General features: G+C 33.3%; 3 protein-coding genes across 3 annotated transcripts in view; 1 reads left to right on the forward strand and 2 right to left on the reverse strand.

Annotated features, from left to right (window-relative positions):
* The window catches only part of LOC132037778 (serine/arginine-rich splicing factor SR45a-like), a 71,511-nt gene that overhangs the window by 41,783 nt on the left and 9,455 nt on the right, over positions 1 to 20,273 (forward strand). The window lies entirely within an intron of this gene.
* LOC132036837 (NEP1-interacting protein-like 1) lies at positions 4,726 to 8,898 on the reverse strand. Its single transcript, XM_059427232.1, has 5 exons — positions 8,538 to 8,898; positions 6,982 to 7,160; positions 6,050 to 6,133; positions 5,791 to 5,958; positions 4,726 to 5,154 (listed from the first exon to the last, which is right to left on the reverse strand). Exons 1-5 carry the CDS (start codon positions 8,701 to 8,703, stop codon positions 5,032 to 5,034), a joined length of 720 nt encoding a protein of 239 aa, XP_059283215.1. The 5' UTR covers positions 8,704 to 8,898; the 3' UTR covers positions 4,726 to 5,031.
* LOC132037074 (probable prolyl 4-hydroxylase 10) lies at positions 17,117 to 20,205 on the reverse strand. Its single transcript, XM_059427512.1, has 4 exons — positions 19,093 to 20,205; positions 18,824 to 19,011; positions 18,256 to 18,342; positions 17,117 to 17,397 (listed from the first exon to the last, which is right to left on the reverse strand). The coding sequence occupies exons 1-3, from the start codon at positions 19,098 to 19,100 to the stop codon at positions 18,269 to 18,271; spliced, it is 270 nt and encodes an 89-aa protein (XP_059283495.1). The 5' UTR covers positions 19,101 to 20,205; the 3' UTR covers positions 17,117 to 17,397; positions 18,256 to 18,268.

A 20,273-nucleotide genomic window follows, 5' to 3' on the forward strand; every position in this document is an offset into this window, starting at 1 on the left:
GAAATTGAGCTACTGATGCATTCCATGGTCTAGACATCGATTTGAATGGTGTTTTACAAAAGCACCAATATCCAAGTCATTATCAAGTTTTACCTCCCATTATGTACTGTATTGTAATAATTCTCTAAAGCAGTTTACATCAAAACAAACTGGGGTAAAAGGTTAAAAATGCCCCTTGACTATGTGAAATGTATCAATTTAGCTCCTTGTTAAAAAAGTATCTTGTTCCTACCTAAGTCGTGAGCAAAGTGGCTCGATTCAGCCTTTATGGGATAAATTCTAAAGCAGTTTACATCAAAACAAACTGGGATAAAGGGTTAAAAATGCCCCTTGCCCATGCGAAATGTATCAAATTTGTTCCTTGTCAAAAAGGTATCTTGTTCCTACCATAGTCGTCACCAAAGTGGCTCGATTCAGCCTTTATGGGCTAACGGTAACAACTTCAACATACCTAGTGTAATTCCACAAGTGAATCTGAGGAGGGTAGACTGTACGAAGACCTTACCCCTAACGTAGATCTTTCGCAAAGTTCAAGAGTAAATTTGACCTCCCTCACCCCACCTCCCCCCACTTTGTTTTTCTTATAACCCAATGCTTTTTTACCCCCTCTCCTTTTACCACCCCATATATTTCAGGGGTCATTCTATGGTATGGTTCAGGGTCCATTCTATGGTATAGTTCAGACTTCAAAGTATAAATCAAGTATTAATACGATTGGAGTTAGCACCTATGTTGAGGATAGCTTTCAAGATGATATCAAGTCAAAGGAATGTTTCAAGAGGTAAAGGAGTAAGTCTAGAAGAAGTCCAAAGCAGCCTATTTTCAAAAAAGTTACCTAAGGCTCATGTGATCATGTGTATAATTTAACTAATTTTTTTTTTATTATAAATAGCAACACTTAGGCTCATTTTAGGAGAGGAAAGACTTGATGAATGATGAATTGATGCTTATGAAGAGTTTTACCTTTTAACTTTATTGTTATTTAGAGCTATCTTATAGTCTGTCTGTTTTCTTTAGCAATCTCTCCTGAATTACACCATAGTGAGGTGATTCTTGTATGAGTTCTCTATCCCTGATTGTTTCTTAATTTAATGTAAATCTAATTGGTGTCTAGATTTCCTTTGGATATCCTTGAAGTCATTTAGTCGCTTTCTGATTACTTGATTCATCCCTTCTTTGTAGCTATACTTGGTTAATGATTATTGTTAATTAACAAGTGTACAACTAACTCATAGTGTGCTTGTTAATTTCTAAGCCTATTCCCTATTCTACATATCTTCTACTTGCTCTCCATATTGATACTCGTAATGTCCTCGGAGTTGGTTAAATTTATAACCTGTTCCTTGAAATTTGTGAGTCGATTCGTATTAGGTATCGACTTCTATTCTTCGTATATGTTTGACTTAAAAATAATAGTTGTCGTGCAAATAATTTGTTATATGTGAGAGAAATTGAACTCAACAATATAAATCATTGCGTTTATAAAAAAGAAAATAAAGGAAATGATTATATCAAGTCTCAAATTTAGCAAATGGAAATCAATTTAGAAATTTATATATCTTCTACCAACTAATCGTAAATGAGAATGTTCATTTTACTTTTTTCATAAATGTATACATTAATATCATAGAAAATAAGTAATTATTTGGATACAAAAAAAGTGGTTGTTCTATTTTCATGTTATCATATGAAACTTGTTACGACAAATTACTTGTTGCAGCATGTTCCCGAAATTTTTATGGAAAAAATGAGTAGATTTTGGTTTAAAGTGAAAGGCAATGTTGATGTCTTTGGTTCTCCCAGAAACTTTTTTCATAATTCAGAAACCAACTCCATTTTTGAAATAAGCACTTTGGCTTAAGAGTAAAGAAACACTTTTTTTTACACTCTCAGGTCATCCAAAATATATCTACAGCTAAATAACTTAAACGCATAAGTAAAAGGTTTTTTCTCCAATATTCCATTTTTCATTTTGTACTCGAGGCTTTCCCTCTGTGCACACAAGTACACGACTAGCATTCTCAACTTATGAACCTCTTGTGGGATGTTGAAAGTTGCAAATTGAGAATGATAAAAGTGCCGTTGAGCTCAAAATCTTAGTAGAGACAAAAATACAGGTAAGTCCTCCTATATCCAACCCTTAGTGGCAAAGTTACTCGGTACTTCTGTTGGTGAGATAACAAATATCTCGTGGAACTAATCGCGGTGAATGCAAGCTGGCTTAGACATCACGGTTAGAAAAATAAGTTGTCAAAAACCCCTTAGTGCGGCAACCAGACTGCTACAAAACTAGGTAAAAATTCGAAAAGTAGACACATAATTTCGAGTGTGATCAGACAACCAAAAAATCATGCAATTGCCTCTACCCATTCCTTTATATAAAATGAAGATCACTGAACTAACAGCTGGAATGATGCAACCTACCATGCAGTTACTCTACCAAAGAAATATCTAGTTGAAGCCTCTCAACCAAATATTTAACTAAGAAAGGGCCAACAAAGTTTAATAACATAGAAAAACTTGCAGCCTCAAAATAATCCAGCTATATCAGGGCTGTTTCAATAACAGAAATAAAGGAATTTAGAAATTTAGAAATTTATATATTTTCTACCAACTAATCGTAAATGAGAAGGTTCATTTTACTTTTTCATATATATACATTAAGATCATAGAAAATAAGTAATTATTTGGATACAACAAAGTGGTTGTTCTATTTTCATGTTATCATATGAAATTTGTTACGACAAATTACTTGTTGCAACATTTTCCTGAAATTTTTATGGAAAAATGAGTAGATTTGGTTCTAAGTGGAAGGCAAAGGTTTTGTGATGTGTTTGGTTTTTCGAGAAACTTTTTTCTAATTCAGAAACCAACTCCAATTTTTAAATAAGCACTTTGGCTTAAGAGTAAAGAAACTTTCTTTCAAAGTTGGTTTTAAAAAAAAAAAAAAAACATTTTTATCACATGGTTTTGTCTTCAAAGCTCCTTTTGAGCAAGAACACAGTTTATATATATATATATACAAGTAAATCTAGTTAAAATGTGAAATTTTGTGATTTTAAAAATAAGAGAGATTGCCTTCTATAACAGGTAAAAGTGACGTGATAGCTTAAACACATATATAACTTAAACACATAAAGGAAAAGGCTTTCACTTCAATATTCCATTTTTCATTTTGTACTCGAGGCTTTCCCTCTGTGCACACAAGTACACGACTAGCATTCTCAACTTATGAACCTCTTGTGGGATGTTGAAAGTTGCAAATTGAGAATGATAAGAGTGCCATTTAGGGCTGCGTATCAGGTGGTTCGGTTCGGGTTTGAAAGTTATCGGTTAAACTTATCGGTTATCAGTTTGTAGACATGTTAAACCGTTAAGGTATCGGTTACTGAGTTATTGGTTAATCGATTGTTGATTGTTATTGGTTCGGTTATCGGTTTAACCGTTAAGATTTCACACGAAATTTTTTCAAGAACTAAGACCTCATCTTCAAAACTGAAAGTAGCTTCGAACAAACTTATCCAATTGGAATAGGAAGGACGTAAGTAAGCTTGGACCAAAATTATCATAACGTGTCACTGCAAACTGCCAAACACCAATGCATATGGAAAATAAGAAACATTCTCCAGGCATTTATTGTTCGAAACTGCACTTTCACGTAGTCACAAGGAAATCACGTATAGTGCATAAGGAAATCGTCGCTAAGTGAAATCGCTGATAAGGGTTTTCTGAGAGACAAAGTTTCTAAAGTGAGCCCTAATTCTAGTCAAGTGATTTCATCTATGAAAGGGTATAACTGTAATTAAATAAATGGTTATCGGGTTATTGGTTCACCCGTTAATAAAGTGGTCAAACCGATACCCCAATAATCATAGAACACCACCCGATACCCGAACCAATAACCCATTAATCCGAACCATTAACCCAATAACTAAATAATCAGTTCGGTTTATTGGTTTAACCATTAATTTGCACAGCCCTAATGCCATTGAGCTCGAAATCTTAGCGGAGACAAAAATACAGGTAACTTCTTCTCCTCTATCCAACTCTTAGTGCGCAGAGTTACTCGGTACCTGTGTTGGTGAAGTAGCATATATCCTGTGGAATTATTCGAGGTGAATGCAAGCTGGCTTGAACCCACATAGTTATAAAAACAAATGTTGTCGAAAACCATTTAGTGTGGCAACCAGACTGCTACAAAACTAGGTAAAAGTTCGAAAAGTAGATACATAATTTCGAGTGTGACCAGACAACAAATATCACGCAATGGCCTATACCCTTTCCTTTACATAAAAATGAAGATCACTGAACTAACAGCTGGAATGATGCAACCTACCATGCAGTTGCTCTACCAAAGAAAGATCTAATTGAAGCCTCTCAACCAAATATTTTACTAAGACAGGGCCAACAAAGTTTAAGAACATAGAAAAACTTGCAGCCTCTGAATAATCCAGCTATATCAGGGCTATTTCAATAACAGAAATAAAGGAAAATAACTAACCGTTGCTACTAAAACTTAAACAATGTTGTTTTTATAATTGTGCTGCTCGGGCCAACTTGCGCACCTCGACTAATTTCACAGCGTACCTGCTACCTCCCATCACTACAAGACGGGGTAATTTTCCAAGGAGTAGATAAATAGGAAGAAATCACTCGTTTATGGTCATCGGAAAAAAAAAACAGTTCCAGAATACAAATCCGTCTAGAAGAGGATAAACGCACAGCTTCAGCAGAAAACTCGTATGTTCTTTAAGTAATTAGGTTAGAGTAAATCTATTCTTAGTGACGTGTGCACGAACACACTCATACAAAAATACTACTTAGTAGTAGTAGTGAGCGCTATAGCAGCTCAAAATTCTTTCTACAAGATGGTAATCAACTACAATAACCATACTCGAAAGTGCATATTTGCCATTAATTACATAGGTTTCCAGGATCTATTGTATGTGATGACAGACAGAGAGGGAAACCATAACCAGCAAGTATGACGAAATTAAATAACCTTTATAATTATTTACCGAGTACAACCACCTATAGATCCCTTCTGCACAATGGACAAGAGCCATGTCTCAGCAACCATGTATCGATGCACGGTAGGTGAAACATGTGATGACATTGTGGCAAACATCTAACAGTTTCCCCTAGTTGAAAGTCCTGGATACATCAGTAATAACACGCATCAATCAGAATCTTAAGTAATACAAACGAGAAAATGACAAAAGTGGTCCCTTATGTTTGAGGGTACGTTCAAAATAGTCCTTTAGGTTTGCCAAAAGTCAACACTTTTAGTTTCTGTCAAATATTTAACAATTTATTAACAATTTATGTTCATTAGATTTGACAGAAACATTTGGAAAAAAAGATTTAATCATAAACGCCACGAAAGACCCATCAAATCCTAAAATATGCAACATAAAAAATTGCCCTAGACACCAAAAGATATAAAAGAATTACAGAAATTACATCTCAAAAAGCTACATCAAACTCCAGAAATAAATCAAAAATAGCATAAATTACAAAAATTGTACCTCTAAAAGCTAGTTCTGTTAGTTTCCTTTTTTTTTTTTTTTTTTTAATAGTTCCCGTCAAATCTAACAGACATAACAAGAATATTTGAAGGAGACTAAAAGTATTAACTTTTGGCAAACTTAAAAGATCAAAATTGTTCAGTGCATACTTAAGGGACTATTTTGAACCTATCCTCAAAACATAAGTTACCATTTTTGTCGTTTTATCTACTACTACATACAGAAAGAGAGATAGCAAATAAATGGTATAAACGTAATTTACCTGTAGGCAAACCGAACACGAGACTCTCTCCCCTGTATCATCCACATTGTTGTCATTGCTAATTACAACTTTGGGGATTTTCTCCACAAAATCTCCAGGCAAACCTTTTGCCCCACCTGTATCGAAAATGTTAGGCACCTCTTCATACGTAGTTTCAACGGCTCCCATCTGATCAACAAATAAGAAAAAGTCAGCAACTGAAGCGAGTATAAGTCGGTTGGCAGAATTCCAAATGGCTAGAAATTATACTACATGATACCTGACTTTGTACTGCACTAAGCATCGCTGGACCAATCCGCTCACGAACTAGTCTACCACTTAACAGGCTGGCTATTACATCAATCTGTACAGTTCACAAGATCCATCAATTAATCATACACCTAAGAAGAATGAAATATAGCTTGATATTTACATATAATTATTCACATTCTCTTTTTTCTTATTTTTTATGTGCACCTCCCAGGTCTGAGAGACGGACGGAAGACAATATTTTAACTATTGGATCAGGAGGTTGTTTACAATCAGATTAAAGTTCTATGCACTAAGAGTGTAAGAATATGGGAAAAGGTCTAAATATGCAACTGAACTTTGGGAAATGGCCCAAGGATGCCATCCGTCAATAGTCGGAATAAAATATGGTCCTACAGTAACAAAATGGGTCCAAATATGCGCTTATTCACTAACTGCGGAAGCTTTCCAACACATGGCTTCTTTTACAAGAGAAAAGGTTCAAATTTGTCATTGAACTTTGCATAATGGTCCAGATTTGCCCCCGAACTTTGAATAAAGGGCTTATTATTTCCCGCCGTTGGTGAGTAAGGACATATTTGGACCAATTTTGTAACAATAGGGGCATAGTTCACCCCAATTACTGACTAATGGCATCCTTGGGCCATTTCCCAAAGTTGAGTGGCATATTTGAACCTTTTCCCAAAAAATATTTACATTATCAGGTCGCTTTAAAAGCAGTTGCAGGTCACTACATAATAGGCATTAATTAATAACCTGAAGTAAAAGGTTATGGCCTGCTAGAAGAAGTTACATTAGTTTGATGGTGTAAAAATTCTTTACACTGTCAGTATATTTGACTTAAATCCTTGTCAATATACTGTTATCCCGATACTGAAGTTACAAAAGTTACAAAGCTAAACTTCCAAAGGTATCAGCGAGAAATGAAGCTATGTTGCTTACCAAGTAAAGAAGACATCCAATTCCAGATTCATCGGATTGCCATAGTAACAGAGATGACTCAAAGACCTCAAGAGAGAAAACGGCACCAGAAATGGCTCCGACTGCAGCACCTCTAATGAATCCACTTTCCGTCTCTTGACCTATCAAAGCTCCTGTCATTGCTCCTAACAGGGTGCCCACTGCAAGAACCAATTCCATTCAATACTACCCTCACATTACTACACACGCACAAAGGGGAAAAAAAAAAAAACACTTCTAAAATTAGAAGAAATAGCTCTTTTTAACATCATCATAAGTTGAAACACAATCATTCACAGAGGCGAATCCAAGATGCGAAGTTTATGGGCTCCTACAGCGACTTCAAGTTAATATATGCAATAATAACTGCATTCACAGTCAAATATTTATAAATATTTAGGAAATTTCTGAGCATATATACAGAGATTGGGCAAAAGTTATTGGGTTCATGTAACCCCGTAACTGGAACTGTGGATCCACCCCTGATCACCCACGACACTAATCTGCAAATTGCTATTTCATTCTAATAGGAAATGAGAGTCAATCTTTTGCTGCAAATTTACAAGTATCTGTTTTCATTCAGTTATATATTTCCTTCATAAAAAGCTTTTATAGGGGCATAAATGATTAAAACCACAAGTTTTAAAAGAATGTCTTTTTGTCTTAAACTTTGTGCCGAACCAAACTATGTTAAATAAATTAAAACATAGGGAGTACCTTTTACAATTTTTTCTGAAAATCTGAATCTAAAATCGGACGCGAAAGCGGATGGACAGTATTGGCACCGAGTTTATCTGAACCCGTTACTTTCAACGTAAAGTATAAATTTATTTGTAAAAATCCATAAAAAAAGCAACAAATAGTATATAAGAACCCACAACTTTAAAAATCTAATGAGTTCAATGCTAAAACCTTAAGGGGTCATTTGGTTCGTGGACAAAGTTATTCCGGATTATAGTCCTGGTATTATAATCCTTGGACTAATTTAACCCATCTCCCAGGTGAGATAAACTAACACCATGTTTTAAGGTATAAAGTTATCTTGGGTTTAGTTATACCTTCTACCAAATGAACTATAAATTTAACCCCAAACTTAATCCTAAAATATCCCACCTTATCCCATGAATCAAACGACTACGCGGGATAAGGTGGGATATCCCAGGATTAAATTTGGAATTAATTTTATACTCTGTTTGGTAGGATAAATTTATACCTTCTACCAAACAGAGTATAAAATTAATCTCAAACTTAATCCTGTTATATCCCACTTTATTCCATTTAACTTTTGTATTATTATATCCCAGCTTATCCCATAAAGCTAAAATCCTGAATCCGCCTCTGATTAGACGCAAACTCAATAATACCATACCCAAAATTCATGGTAAAGACATAATCAACAAGGTGGCAAGATTGACAATTAAAGGGAAGAAAAAGTCCAATGACAACAATTATCAAAATATATCAACAAAATGAAAAATCAAGAACCTGATACATAATAAGAAAAAAAACTGGAAATCAAGAATTGATAATATACTCACCTAATGCAAAGAAAAAGGTAAATATTGCAGAGAAAACATTGCCAATAATTGTAGAAACAGCAAATCTGAAGAAATATTTGGCTCTATCAATCAAATCCCTCATAGAAAATGAAGATACAATGGTTGAAGAAGGAAAAGCACGAGTTGGATATGGATAAAACTCCATTCTTTTTTTTGTTTTTCCAAATTCAGTGAATTCTTTTTGGAAAGGGTTGTTTTGTGATACAAATATATATAAGAAATACTAAAACTTAGGGAAAGAAAACAGCTATATACCAATAAATCAATCAATGTATATTTGTATGTGTGCAGTTGTATATATAAAGAGAAGAAGTTAAGAGGGTGATGTGAAGATGAAAAGAAACCACAAATAACCAACTAGCATTTATAGCTTTGTTTCACTCTCTCTCTCTCATGAGAGAAACTAAAGGGTAATGAGAAAATGAAAGTTTTTTATTTTATTTTTTAATAAGTGCACAGACCGCAGCGTCGAACAAGCTGAAGTTGTTTTAAAATCCCATACCGCATTGAGGCTTGAATAAGTCTGTATTCGCGCCGGGAAGTCCCATATTGTATTAGGGCCCGACTAAGTCCGAATTTATGTCGAGGAAGCACATACTCCATTTGGGCCTAACTAAGTCTGAATTCGCGCCGGGAAGGCCATACTGCATTTGGGCCTGACTAAGTTTGGATTCACGCCGAGAAATCGCATAAAGTGTGGGGCCTGACTAAGTTTGGGTTCACGCCGGAAAGTTTCATGGCATATTGAGGCCCAAATAAGCCCAAATTCACGTCGGGAAGCCCATACCACATTGGGCGTGACTAAGTCACATTCGTGTTACATTTGGGCCCGAATAAATTTTTACCCGCACTGGAAAGTCTTATGCCGCATTGGGATTTGAATAAGTCTGAATTCGTGTCGGGAAATCCCATACCGCATTGGGTACCGACTAAGTCCGGGTTCGCACCGAAAAATTTCATATCGAGCTAAACCGCTCCCTAACTGAAGCAATAATATATTCAGTACTCGAACTCGAGACGTCTAATTAAAATCAAAGAAAACTTATTACTACACCACAACCCCCGTTGCTTTTTTTCTAAGCAATTTAATTGGATGAGAATTGGCTTCTTCTACAAAATTGTCAAAGGGGCACGAGAGAGAGCGCGAAGCTTCAATTTGACAAAAAGGATTGAATCTTTTGCTTGAGGTTTTAAATGATCCACCAAATTGAGGCAGATACTCACATGCCAAAAGCTTCACATTGTCACTTTAGTTTCTTTCATTCTTATCCTTTAATAAATATTTTTCACACTAACGAATACAGCTTTAAAATATATTTTTTCCATCAAGCGTTTGGTACTCAGTATTCACTAATATGATTATTTCATATTTACACCTAGAAAGTCCTTTTATAAATGTTGTTGCTGTGGTGCTTTTTATCCAAAAAGATTTTATTTTCAAAGCTCGAAGAATTAGAGACTTTGACGAAAGTTAGAGGAACTTTAATTATGACATCACCTTTCGATGGTTCAAAAACCCTTTTCGATTATGTGTTTAATTTAAAAAAAATACGTAGAAGTAACAATTCATATAAATTATATAAACTAGTTGAGATTAATATCTAACCGTTTGTATTAAGTTTGATGTTTGTTAGGAGCTTCTTTGTTCTAGTTAAATCTTGCCTGTCCATGTAGAAAATATGATTGAAGTCATCTAGTTTTAAAACCTCTAATTAATCGTAAAATATAAGTTGTTTAATAATGAAATTAAACATAATAACATAGTTAAAGAAGATTCATATCAGAAATTCTAACTAATTTAGAATTCAGGTGTAGTTAGTTATATAAACGAGCGTTTTTATTCACCTTTAATTAGAAATTTCCAGTATGAGTCTTTAGAATAAAAAATCCTTTACCTTTCTAGGTAAGTCTATGTGGCATGATTTCAGATTATTCGAGTTAGTGAATTTCAAATAGAAGACACTTAAAAGAAAAAACAAATAGATGTGCATTTGTAATTTCTATTTTTAAGAGGAGCTTTTGTTAATAGTTCTATTTTTTTTTTTTTCCCTCATACTATTTGTTTAGTTTAAAAAAGGAGACTTGTAGTTGTGGTTGGGTGAGAGGTGGATAGATGTTTGTGAGCTTTAAGACATATTAGTGGCAGAGATATTTATTTCTTGGAAGGTGGAGTGGACCCTATAAGAAGGACAAGGATTATATACTACGAGCATTGGGATTGAAGCCCATTATTATTTTTCAGATGAAAAAGTCCACTTGTGTTGTCAGATAAAATGATACTGTCTGTTGTTAATTTATGTGGCGTTATTTTTTTTAATCTGTTTAAAAATAATTTATTTTTTTTATATTTAAAAATAATTTAATTTTACGGAATGATTTATAATTACACATTTATATAAGACTTGTTTTGGATCACACATTTTAATAAAGTAATAATAGTTCCTTATGTTTGGAAGTAAATTCAAACTACCCCTGTTCTGAATAATTTTAATCCTTTAAATTTATCAAAATAAGCTTAGCAAATTTTAATTTTTATTAGACTTTATGAGAATTGTGAAAAGAAAAGATTAAAGCATAAACACCAGAGCAATATCATTAGTTAGAACTTAGAAATTGCAACACAAAATTTGTATTAACAATTAAAACTAAACCAAACATAGTAGAAATATCACATAAAAAAGTTGTATCATATTTTAGAAATGAGCAAAAATAGTAGAAATTGCAAGAACTATAAGTTCAAATATGAGTTCTCGCTAAATTCTATTTTTCTTTAGAGATCCCGATAAATCTAACATATAAGTTTTTAAAATACTTGATGAAAACTAGAAGAGCTCACTTGACAATTTAAATGACCAAAACTATTCAAGCATACTTTAAGTAGGTCTTTGGATATGCAATTTGAAATCATGGTTTGAAACCATGAGATGAAACCAACGTTTGGACATGTATTTCATCTCATGGTTTCAAAAATTTTAAATATAAAACTTGACCCATAAATTTATATTTTGCAAACAAAGACCCATAAGTTGGTAAATATTTTTAAAAATTATTTAAATATGCATGCTTGACATGAAGAGATTGTTCGTATTATATGGGAGGATTATATTAAAGAGTAGTTACATCACTATTCATGTTAAATTTTCGTTTTTATTGAACTAAAGTTTGATCAATTGATGTTGTATATTTAAAAAGGCCTTCTAGTAGCGTATAATTTTGTTATGAACTATGACTTGCTCATTTGGTAAGATTGTATAACAAATGAAAATGTTTTGATAGTTTTCACAACTTGTGGGGTTTTTATGTCTATAAGAGAAAATACAATTTAAAATATTCAAATTACACGTCTAAACATTGTTTCAAATCATGATTTGAAACCATGTCCAAACGGCTCCTGAGAACGATTTTAAACGTACCTCAAACATAAAGGACTATTTTTGTTGTTTTTGACAGCTCGATGCACTTTTACTTTTTCTTCTTCCAAATCAACCCTACATTTTGGGCGGTGTCTTTGGTGGCCCCTAAGAAGAAAAAAGTGCACAGATAACCTTCATTTTCATTGCCGAAAATTAATTAACAAGAAGAGAAATACTCAAATTTGAGTTTCCCTTTTAATTTTATATATTAAGATGCTTGATCTAGTCAACTGCAATAATGTGAAGGTTAATTAAGTAGATATCAAGCTTGTACTTTGATGAGTATTTTATAGCTATATTTGGGAAATGAATCAAAATACAAGAGTGCTAATTAACTTATCATAAAGAGAATTGTACTTAAGCTTTAAGGTTATTAGTTTTTAACTGTCTTATGATTTGAGCAATATAAAAGAAACTCATTTACGGTAGGTTGGAGTGGCTTGTTTGAGGCAAATTAAAAATAACGGTTGACTACTCAATTTGATTTTTGTATTCTTGTGCCCAAAAGAATGGGCGAGTTTGGTTTGATGTTCATTGATCAGGCGGATTTATACGCTTCGGAGTGGTGAGACGAGGTGTAGCACCAGTCTATCAGTGGATTTATTTTGGATACAGAGGGTCATAGGTTTCGGAATGTATGAACGACGTCCTAAATTTGTCGATAATATTCATTTAAAATTGACTACGACATGTTATTGAGCACACGATCAAGTGTTTCTATTATTAGACATTTTTGGCTCAATTTTGAAAAAGCTTATACGTGTTCTCAAGCTTATTGGGATCGAAATAATCAGGGCGCCATGCTGAAGCTATCAATTGCAAAAATTGAACGACGATAAATAAGATGACAAAGAAAAATATACTAAAAAGATATAATATTCTAATAGGGTTTGGTCAATTGACCTACATATGAAAAACTAGTATAAAAAAAACATAAAACCTATTGAGAGAATTATCTCCCCCTAAATAAGATTCTTTAATGACTACATTGTGGATGCTATTGTGTTCTGTAGTTGTGAGAAGGATGTCTTCAATTTATAGATGTCCAAAACTTTTCCTCCCAGAAAGGGTTACTCAAATATGGAAGATTTATATTTTCGTTTTGGAAAACGTAAAATCAATTATGGTAAACTCTTTGCCCTTCCTTCAAGAAAAGGTAAAATTCAAATATGGTAAGAAAATCAAGAAAACCCTAACAAATCTCCCCTTTTGGCCTGGATTTTCTTGACAAAATTTGATCTGCCTTCTCCACGTAATCTTCATCACTGCTACTTGTCATTGTTAAAAATAGGTTAAAAAGATTATGGGTTAAAAATTGGTTTAAAAATATTTTGCTTTATTTTTAAAGATGCAGCAGCAGGGATGTTGAAATTATGGTTGAAATTTCTTCTCCACATGTAGTAGTCTGGATAAAATCTTCATTATCGTGAAATGGGCGTTGCAGCTTGATTTGAATCTACATTGAACCTGTCTTCAATCTCTTTCAACCATTGGCTCTAATACCAGCATTGGGATCGAAATAATTAGGGCGTCATGCTAAAGCTATCAATTGCAAACTTTGAACGACGATAAATAAGATGACAAAGAAAAATATACTAGAAAGATATAATATTCTAATAGGGTTTGATCAATTGACCTACATATGAAAAACTAAAAACATAAAACCTATTGAGAAAATTATCTCCCCACTAAACAAGATTCTTTAATGACTACATTATGGATGCTATTGCGTTCTGTAGTTGTGAGAAGGATGTCTTCAATTTATAGATGTCCAAAACTTTTCCTCCAAGAAAAGGGTTACTCAAATATGGAAGATTTATATTTTCTTTTTGGAAAACGTAAAATCAATTATGGTAAACTCTTTGGTCTTCCTTCAAGAAAAGGTAAAATCCAAATATGGTAAGAAAATCAGGGCAAAACCCTAACAAAGCTAGCGTCCAATACATAGATAATTTGACTGCATAAAATGATAAAATATGTCATCTCCTTTAATTATTCACACAAGCCGCAATTGAAACAATCGAGATTTTACGACTTATCAAGGCTAATGCGTATAACTAAAAGAAATGATATACTTTAAATGGTTAACTTATCTACGTAATGTGCGCTTGAGAGCACGCGCAAAAACTTTTTAAAATTTTGATCCAGAAGTGTCTAATTAATATGAATAATTTATCATGTATTCAGGTGCTTAATTGGAATAAATATCTAAATAAAATTTACTAACAAATTTAATAGATTATCAATATATTCCGCTAAGAAACTTTTATTCACGTATCTTTAATTTAGGAAATCTACCGTAATTCATTTCTTGAGCTTTTAGCTTTATAAGTTTAGGTAGGAAGCGTGGGAATATAATGAAAATCTTTAGCAAAACAATGAAACTTCAAAAATAACGCAGATGAGCTTATATTTTGTTTTCATTTAAAATAGTTTTGCAAAAAGAAGCAAAAATAACTAGGCTCTAGCCGCTAAATAACCGAAAGAATAAAAATATTATTGTTCACAATTTTTTCGGGACGGTCAAAACTTAATACTACTAAGGACGGTACTATTTAATTGGTCGCAAATATTGTTAGATTGGCAAATCTTACTTATTATTAAATTCTTCACAAATTTTGCAGAAAACCAAAACTTTGTGCCGTCTTCATTCCATCTTTCTTGTTAAATTATTCATAAATTTGATGGGAGGGTCAATATTGTTCACAAATTCTCCATATTAGTGATATGAAAGAGACAAAAGGAGACGATATTATTACGTAATTAATTAACACCAAAGTCTCACCTGCCAATTATATGTTTTAGCTTTTTAAAAATATTATGAAGTCGATGCATGTACTATAAGAATGGTAGTTAAAATTTAGCTGAGGCATGAGGTTAGTAGGTATTTAATTAATTAAGATAATAGCAATTACAGTGGGCGAATAGGCACTGGTTTTGGCTAAGTATGGTATACATTGGACTGGATAATCTTAGGACAGAAAATATCTTTTTCGATCACGGTTTCTTTTTTCCTACTGACTAATATGCTTGTGTTTGAAATGGAGAAGTTATACTTTTATGTTTATGGATGTAATGGATGAGTGTGATTTATTTACTCTTAAATAATGGTTTTAGAAATAGAATTTTGCTGATGGAGAAACTTCTGACCGATAGGGAACACTTCTCCTTTTATGAGCCCTGTTTAACGGGAATGAATTCTCATAAAAGTCGATAGTTTAAATATGAAACTTACAAAATAATAATTTTCAATCATTATAAAAGTCACATGAATAAACGCGACACACCTCTAGGTAAGTGTTAAGGAACATTTTGAAATCTGTCAAATTAAACCAGGAGAATTTTAATCCTTGAAAATTTTATAGTTTTGAGGGTAACAAAAACAGAGCACTAACTTAAGTATGAAACATGCAAAAACGTGATAGTTTATAGGGACATTTTAGCTATTAGCACCTTAAAATGTCATTAAACTGTTAGAAATAGGTGAAGAAAGTCACTTTTTTTTTTTTTTTTTTTTTTGTATCATAAAAGTTACTTAACTTTTGTTGGTTCACTCAAAAGATTCATTTTCTTCCTTTTGTATCAAAAAAGTCATTTGTACATTTTTTGCTACTTCAGTCAAAAGGTCACTCAAGCCAAAAGCAATACAATCAAACCTTTCTATAACAACATCTTTGATCCAAAAAAATTTGGTTGTTCTAGATAATGACTGTTATACACCTATAACAGCATTGACATTAGATAATATTTCGCTGTTATAGATAAAAAGATGCATAAAATCTAATTTTTCATTTTTAATTGTCAAATTCCAATCTTAATCACACTTTGCATAACGAAGGAAATCTTTTAATGATGAAAATATATATATTCAAATGATATTCTTTATCATAAATAGTGTATTAAATGATCAAATATTTGGTCAAAATCTCTGCACTTATTATTGGTAATCATAGATATTCTATTTTTATAAAGATGGTTAAATATAATATTACAAAAAAAAGAAGATAATTATTATATGGGGGTAATTTTACAAAAGTATGTTGTTATAAAATTGGTTGTTCTTTGTTATAGGTAAAATGTTGTTGTAGAAATGTAAAATATAACATAAAAAATCAGTTTCGAAAAAACTTGGCCGTTATAGGGAGATGTTGTTATATACATATGTTGTTATAGGGTAGTCTCACTGTATATATGACTATTTTTAATGACATGACACTTGATTTATTAAGCTAAAAGTAAAAAAATATTAAAGCCTGCTCATTTTAACGAAAAACCTCTTATCTAATTCAATACCAGACCCATAAAATCTTTTTGTATGCTAAACGAGTGTTCGAAAATTTCTTTATATGGAAGAAGAATAATAAATGCTTTGAACATAAATGTTTAAGTAGAGAGAGTTTGGAAGCACCATCTGAGATGGTTTTAGACTCTCGGGAACTATCTTTCACAAAAATTATAAATAATTGATACAATGGAGTAATTAAACTATTATGAAGCTATATTTTTGTTTGGTGAATTTTTTGCAAGAGCTTGTCTGCTAACAGTTAAGTGTGTTAAGTTAAAAGAAACGAAAAGATTATTAAATTTGAAAGGGGTCATTTAACTTCAATTAATCATTTTTTTTTTGTTAGCACCAAAAATCGAAAATGAATTCTAGTTTCTATGAATTTAAGCGACCAAAATTCAATTATAGGTACCATGCCTGTAATTTTGGACCTGACATTTGATTAGCGTATAAAAGGATTTTATGGGTAGAGTACTTGGTTGGGTATGAGGTTTTTGATTAAAATGGATTGAGTTTAATAATTTATTTATTTTTGGCTTAAAAATCAAGTACCGTGTCATTTAAAAGTAGTCGGATACCAAAGAAAGAAAAAAAGACCTTCCAAGTGACATAATAATAAAAGATAAAGACTTTTCTGATAGAAAATAAAGAAGGACAAACCCATCGGCGCCCCTTGTGGTCATCTAGATTTTTGACTTAGACACCTCAACTAAATGTTGTTTCATTTAGACACATGTCATAGAGCTAGACTGTGTCATTTAGACACTTTTCGCTAAGTTGGCCAATTGTGTGATTTTCACAAAAACCAAGCGCGTGAAGGGCTTAATTCTTGTAAACTCGAGTACAGAGTACATACCAGATACTGTATAAATAGCTATAATTCTCATTTCATGTATAAAGCTCTGTGCAGTGTTTAATCGACTGTATTTAATACAACTATGATAAAATACAATGAAAACTACCAAATACTAATTCTGTAAGCTCCAATGTTATGAAAACAAAAAAAGGAAGAAGAACAGAAAAAGTTTGAAGAAAATAGTACCATCGGAGTATAAAACTGCGCTCCTCTCAAACTATATGATTATAACCACTTTTGATACAAATCGTACAACAGCTAGTGCATCCAAACTCACAAGTGGACCTGCATAAACAATATCGTCAAATCTAAAGAACACAATAAATCTACAATCTATAGATGACAAATTGATAAACTGTTGATAGACAGGTTTAGGAATTTTGCACAAAAATGATTCATCCATTTTCTACCTCTCTACCTCAGTTAGGAGAATAACTAAAACTAAATTTGGACGAGTAAATAAAGAAAATGGACATGCAGAGGACTTCATGCAGTAATGCTAAAGGTACACCGGTATTCTAGATGGCAACTAAAGTTTGTAATGTGAAAGGAAATGGTTGACACTATTAATTTTGCTTCCTTTGTTTATTCACTACAAAGTTAATCTACTAAAAGTTTCTTGATAACGAATAAAAAGAGCTAGAGCAAAAAAATGAATAACAATTATCCAAGAAATGCCAGAGCTAGTCACACCCAATAAAATTAAGGGATATACCATGTAGCACCCAAGGGCGTGGCCTAAGTGTCGATTAAATGGTTTGAAAGACGGATATGGCCTAGTACAACACTAGGTGAATTCTTCCCATCTATTCGTGGTGGACATAGTTACTTATTATGTAGCTCACAAATAAAGTCTACGTAGTATGTTCATAAATTAGTTTAATGTTCGTCCGCAAGGAGCTAATCCTACATTTTGGGTCTATAGGGACTAATACCAGGGAACATCGCTCAAGGATACATTCGAAGAGTTGGAAAATCACTTCCTAATAGATGCCTCTGGCATAGCTACAATAAGCATGAAGCCTCATAATTGTGAGGTTCACGAAGAAGAAACATAAAGGGTGATTTTGTAAAACTTGCGCAAGAGGTCATAAATGCATTAATTCTGCTTTTAATTACCCTCAGTAAAAGGGACATGTTTACCTTTTGCTGTAGGTTAAACGTTGTATTCATGAATACGCATCCATTTCGTAGATGACCATTTGTTACCCTTAATCACGGGGCACCCACCTACAACAAGACATAGATAATTGAACTTATTTGTCAACAAATTTTGCAGTAGTCATAAGCTCTGCTAAATTGTAGAGTGGTTGTTCTAGCCTGTTTGGCCAAGCTTCTCCAAGGCCAAAAGTGCTTTTTTAATCAGAAGAAGTGCCTTTTATAAAAGTTGAGGTGTTTGGCCAAGATTTTAAGAGTAGAAGCAGAAGCTGTTTCGAGAAGCTGAAAAAAGTAACTTCTCCCCCAAAGTACTTTTTTAAAACACTTTTGAGCAAATACACTGAGAAGTACTTTTTAAAAGCTTGGCCAAACACTAATTGTTGCTCAAAAGTACTTTTCAAATTGATTAACCAAACACAAACTGCTTCTCACTAAAAGTACTTTTTTTGAAAAGCACTTTTGGAAAAATCTTTCGATTTTATAAGCTTGGCCAAACAGGCTACAAATCAATCAGCAGCCATTATCAGAACCTACTCTTAGTGGAATTACTCACCGTGCAGGCTTGAAGGATCAGGAGTAGCATCAGGCTTCATGCTCCAGAAAAGCAAAGCATCACCCATCTTTGGTTTTACAGAGAGTCCACCTTTTCCACATTCAGATAGCTCATTCCACCAAGGAACCGCACTAAAATTTCCCTTGGCAGCAGGAAATACAGTTTCTCCACCTTCTTCAACATCTGATCTGTGGTGCAGCAAGAGAAATTAACTAGAGTAACTAACAAAAATACATAACCATAAACCTCACCGAGAAAAAGTCACTTACAAGTACATCAAAACCGTAGCAATGCGTTGACCACCATTTATAGTATTAAACTCATCGGCAAAGTAATCATAGTGTGGCTCATACTTTTGCCCGACTTCATAGTGGAGAATTTGAAGACCTTCACCATGCTCTACAGACAGAAGCAGAAGCAATAATTACATGCAGTTTAAGGCATTGCATGATGGCACACATGTCAAAGTTGGGTAGTTGAAGAGGCAAATTTAGTAAGTTTGTGTTTGTCTGTGTCGCTGTGTGAAGAAAAATAAATATGTATGTCCGGCTGAACCATGTAGATGATATATATCTCCTTTTAAAAGAGAAAGACAGCCCTTGAATAAACACTAAATTTCATGGTCCGTGTAGGGTAGAGGAGTAATTTGAAGCGGTTCTTAAGAGCAAATGACAAAAATAGCATCTTATGTTTGATGGTAGGTACAATTTAGTCCCTTAGGTATGCACTGGACATTTTTAGTCCTTTAAGTTCACCAAAAGTTAACATCTTTAGTGTCTGTCAAATTTGCAGCTAAGCATTAGGGTAGACTGTCTACATCACACCCCTTGGGGTGCGGCCCTTCCCCGGACTCTGCTAACGCGAGATGCTTTGTGCACCAAGCTTGCTTTTTTAAAGATTTGACGGAAACAATGGAGAAAAAAAGATTTAACCATAAACACCAAGAAAGTCCCATCAAATCCTAAAATATGCAACACAAAAAACTGCAATAGACACTAAAAAGATGTAAAAATAGCAGAAATTACACCTCAAAAAGTTGCACCACTCTAGAAATAAATCAAAAAAGCAGAAACTGCAAAAATTTGACAGAGAATGTAAGTGTTACTTTTTGGCAAATAGAGGACCAAAACTGCTCAGTGCATACTTAAAGGGACAATTTTGAACCTACCCTCGAACATAAGGGACCATTTTTGACATTTTCTCCAGTTATTAACATCCAGATTTTGCATTGCAGGATCTGAAAAGTACTAGTTTAAGTTGTACAATTAATTTCCAATTCATCCCACCCACTCATTATGCAATTGAACTGCTTCTCGGATCAGGATAAAACTTCTCCTGAGAAAATGCATACAACTCCAATAGCCATCAATAAAAGCAAAATCATTCGCAGGCTGAAAGAAACGACCCTTTCTGCAGAGGATCTCGACAAGAATATTCCCCTGGAAAACCA

This window comes from Lycium ferocissimum, chromosome 11 (genome assembly GCF_029784015.1).
Source record: "Lycium ferocissimum isolate CSIRO_LF1 chromosome 11, AGI_CSIRO_Lferr_CH_V1, whole genome shotgun sequence".
Taxonomy (NCBI): domain Eukaryota; kingdom Viridiplantae; phylum Streptophyta; class Magnoliopsida; order Solanales; family Solanaceae; genus Lycium; species Lycium ferocissimum.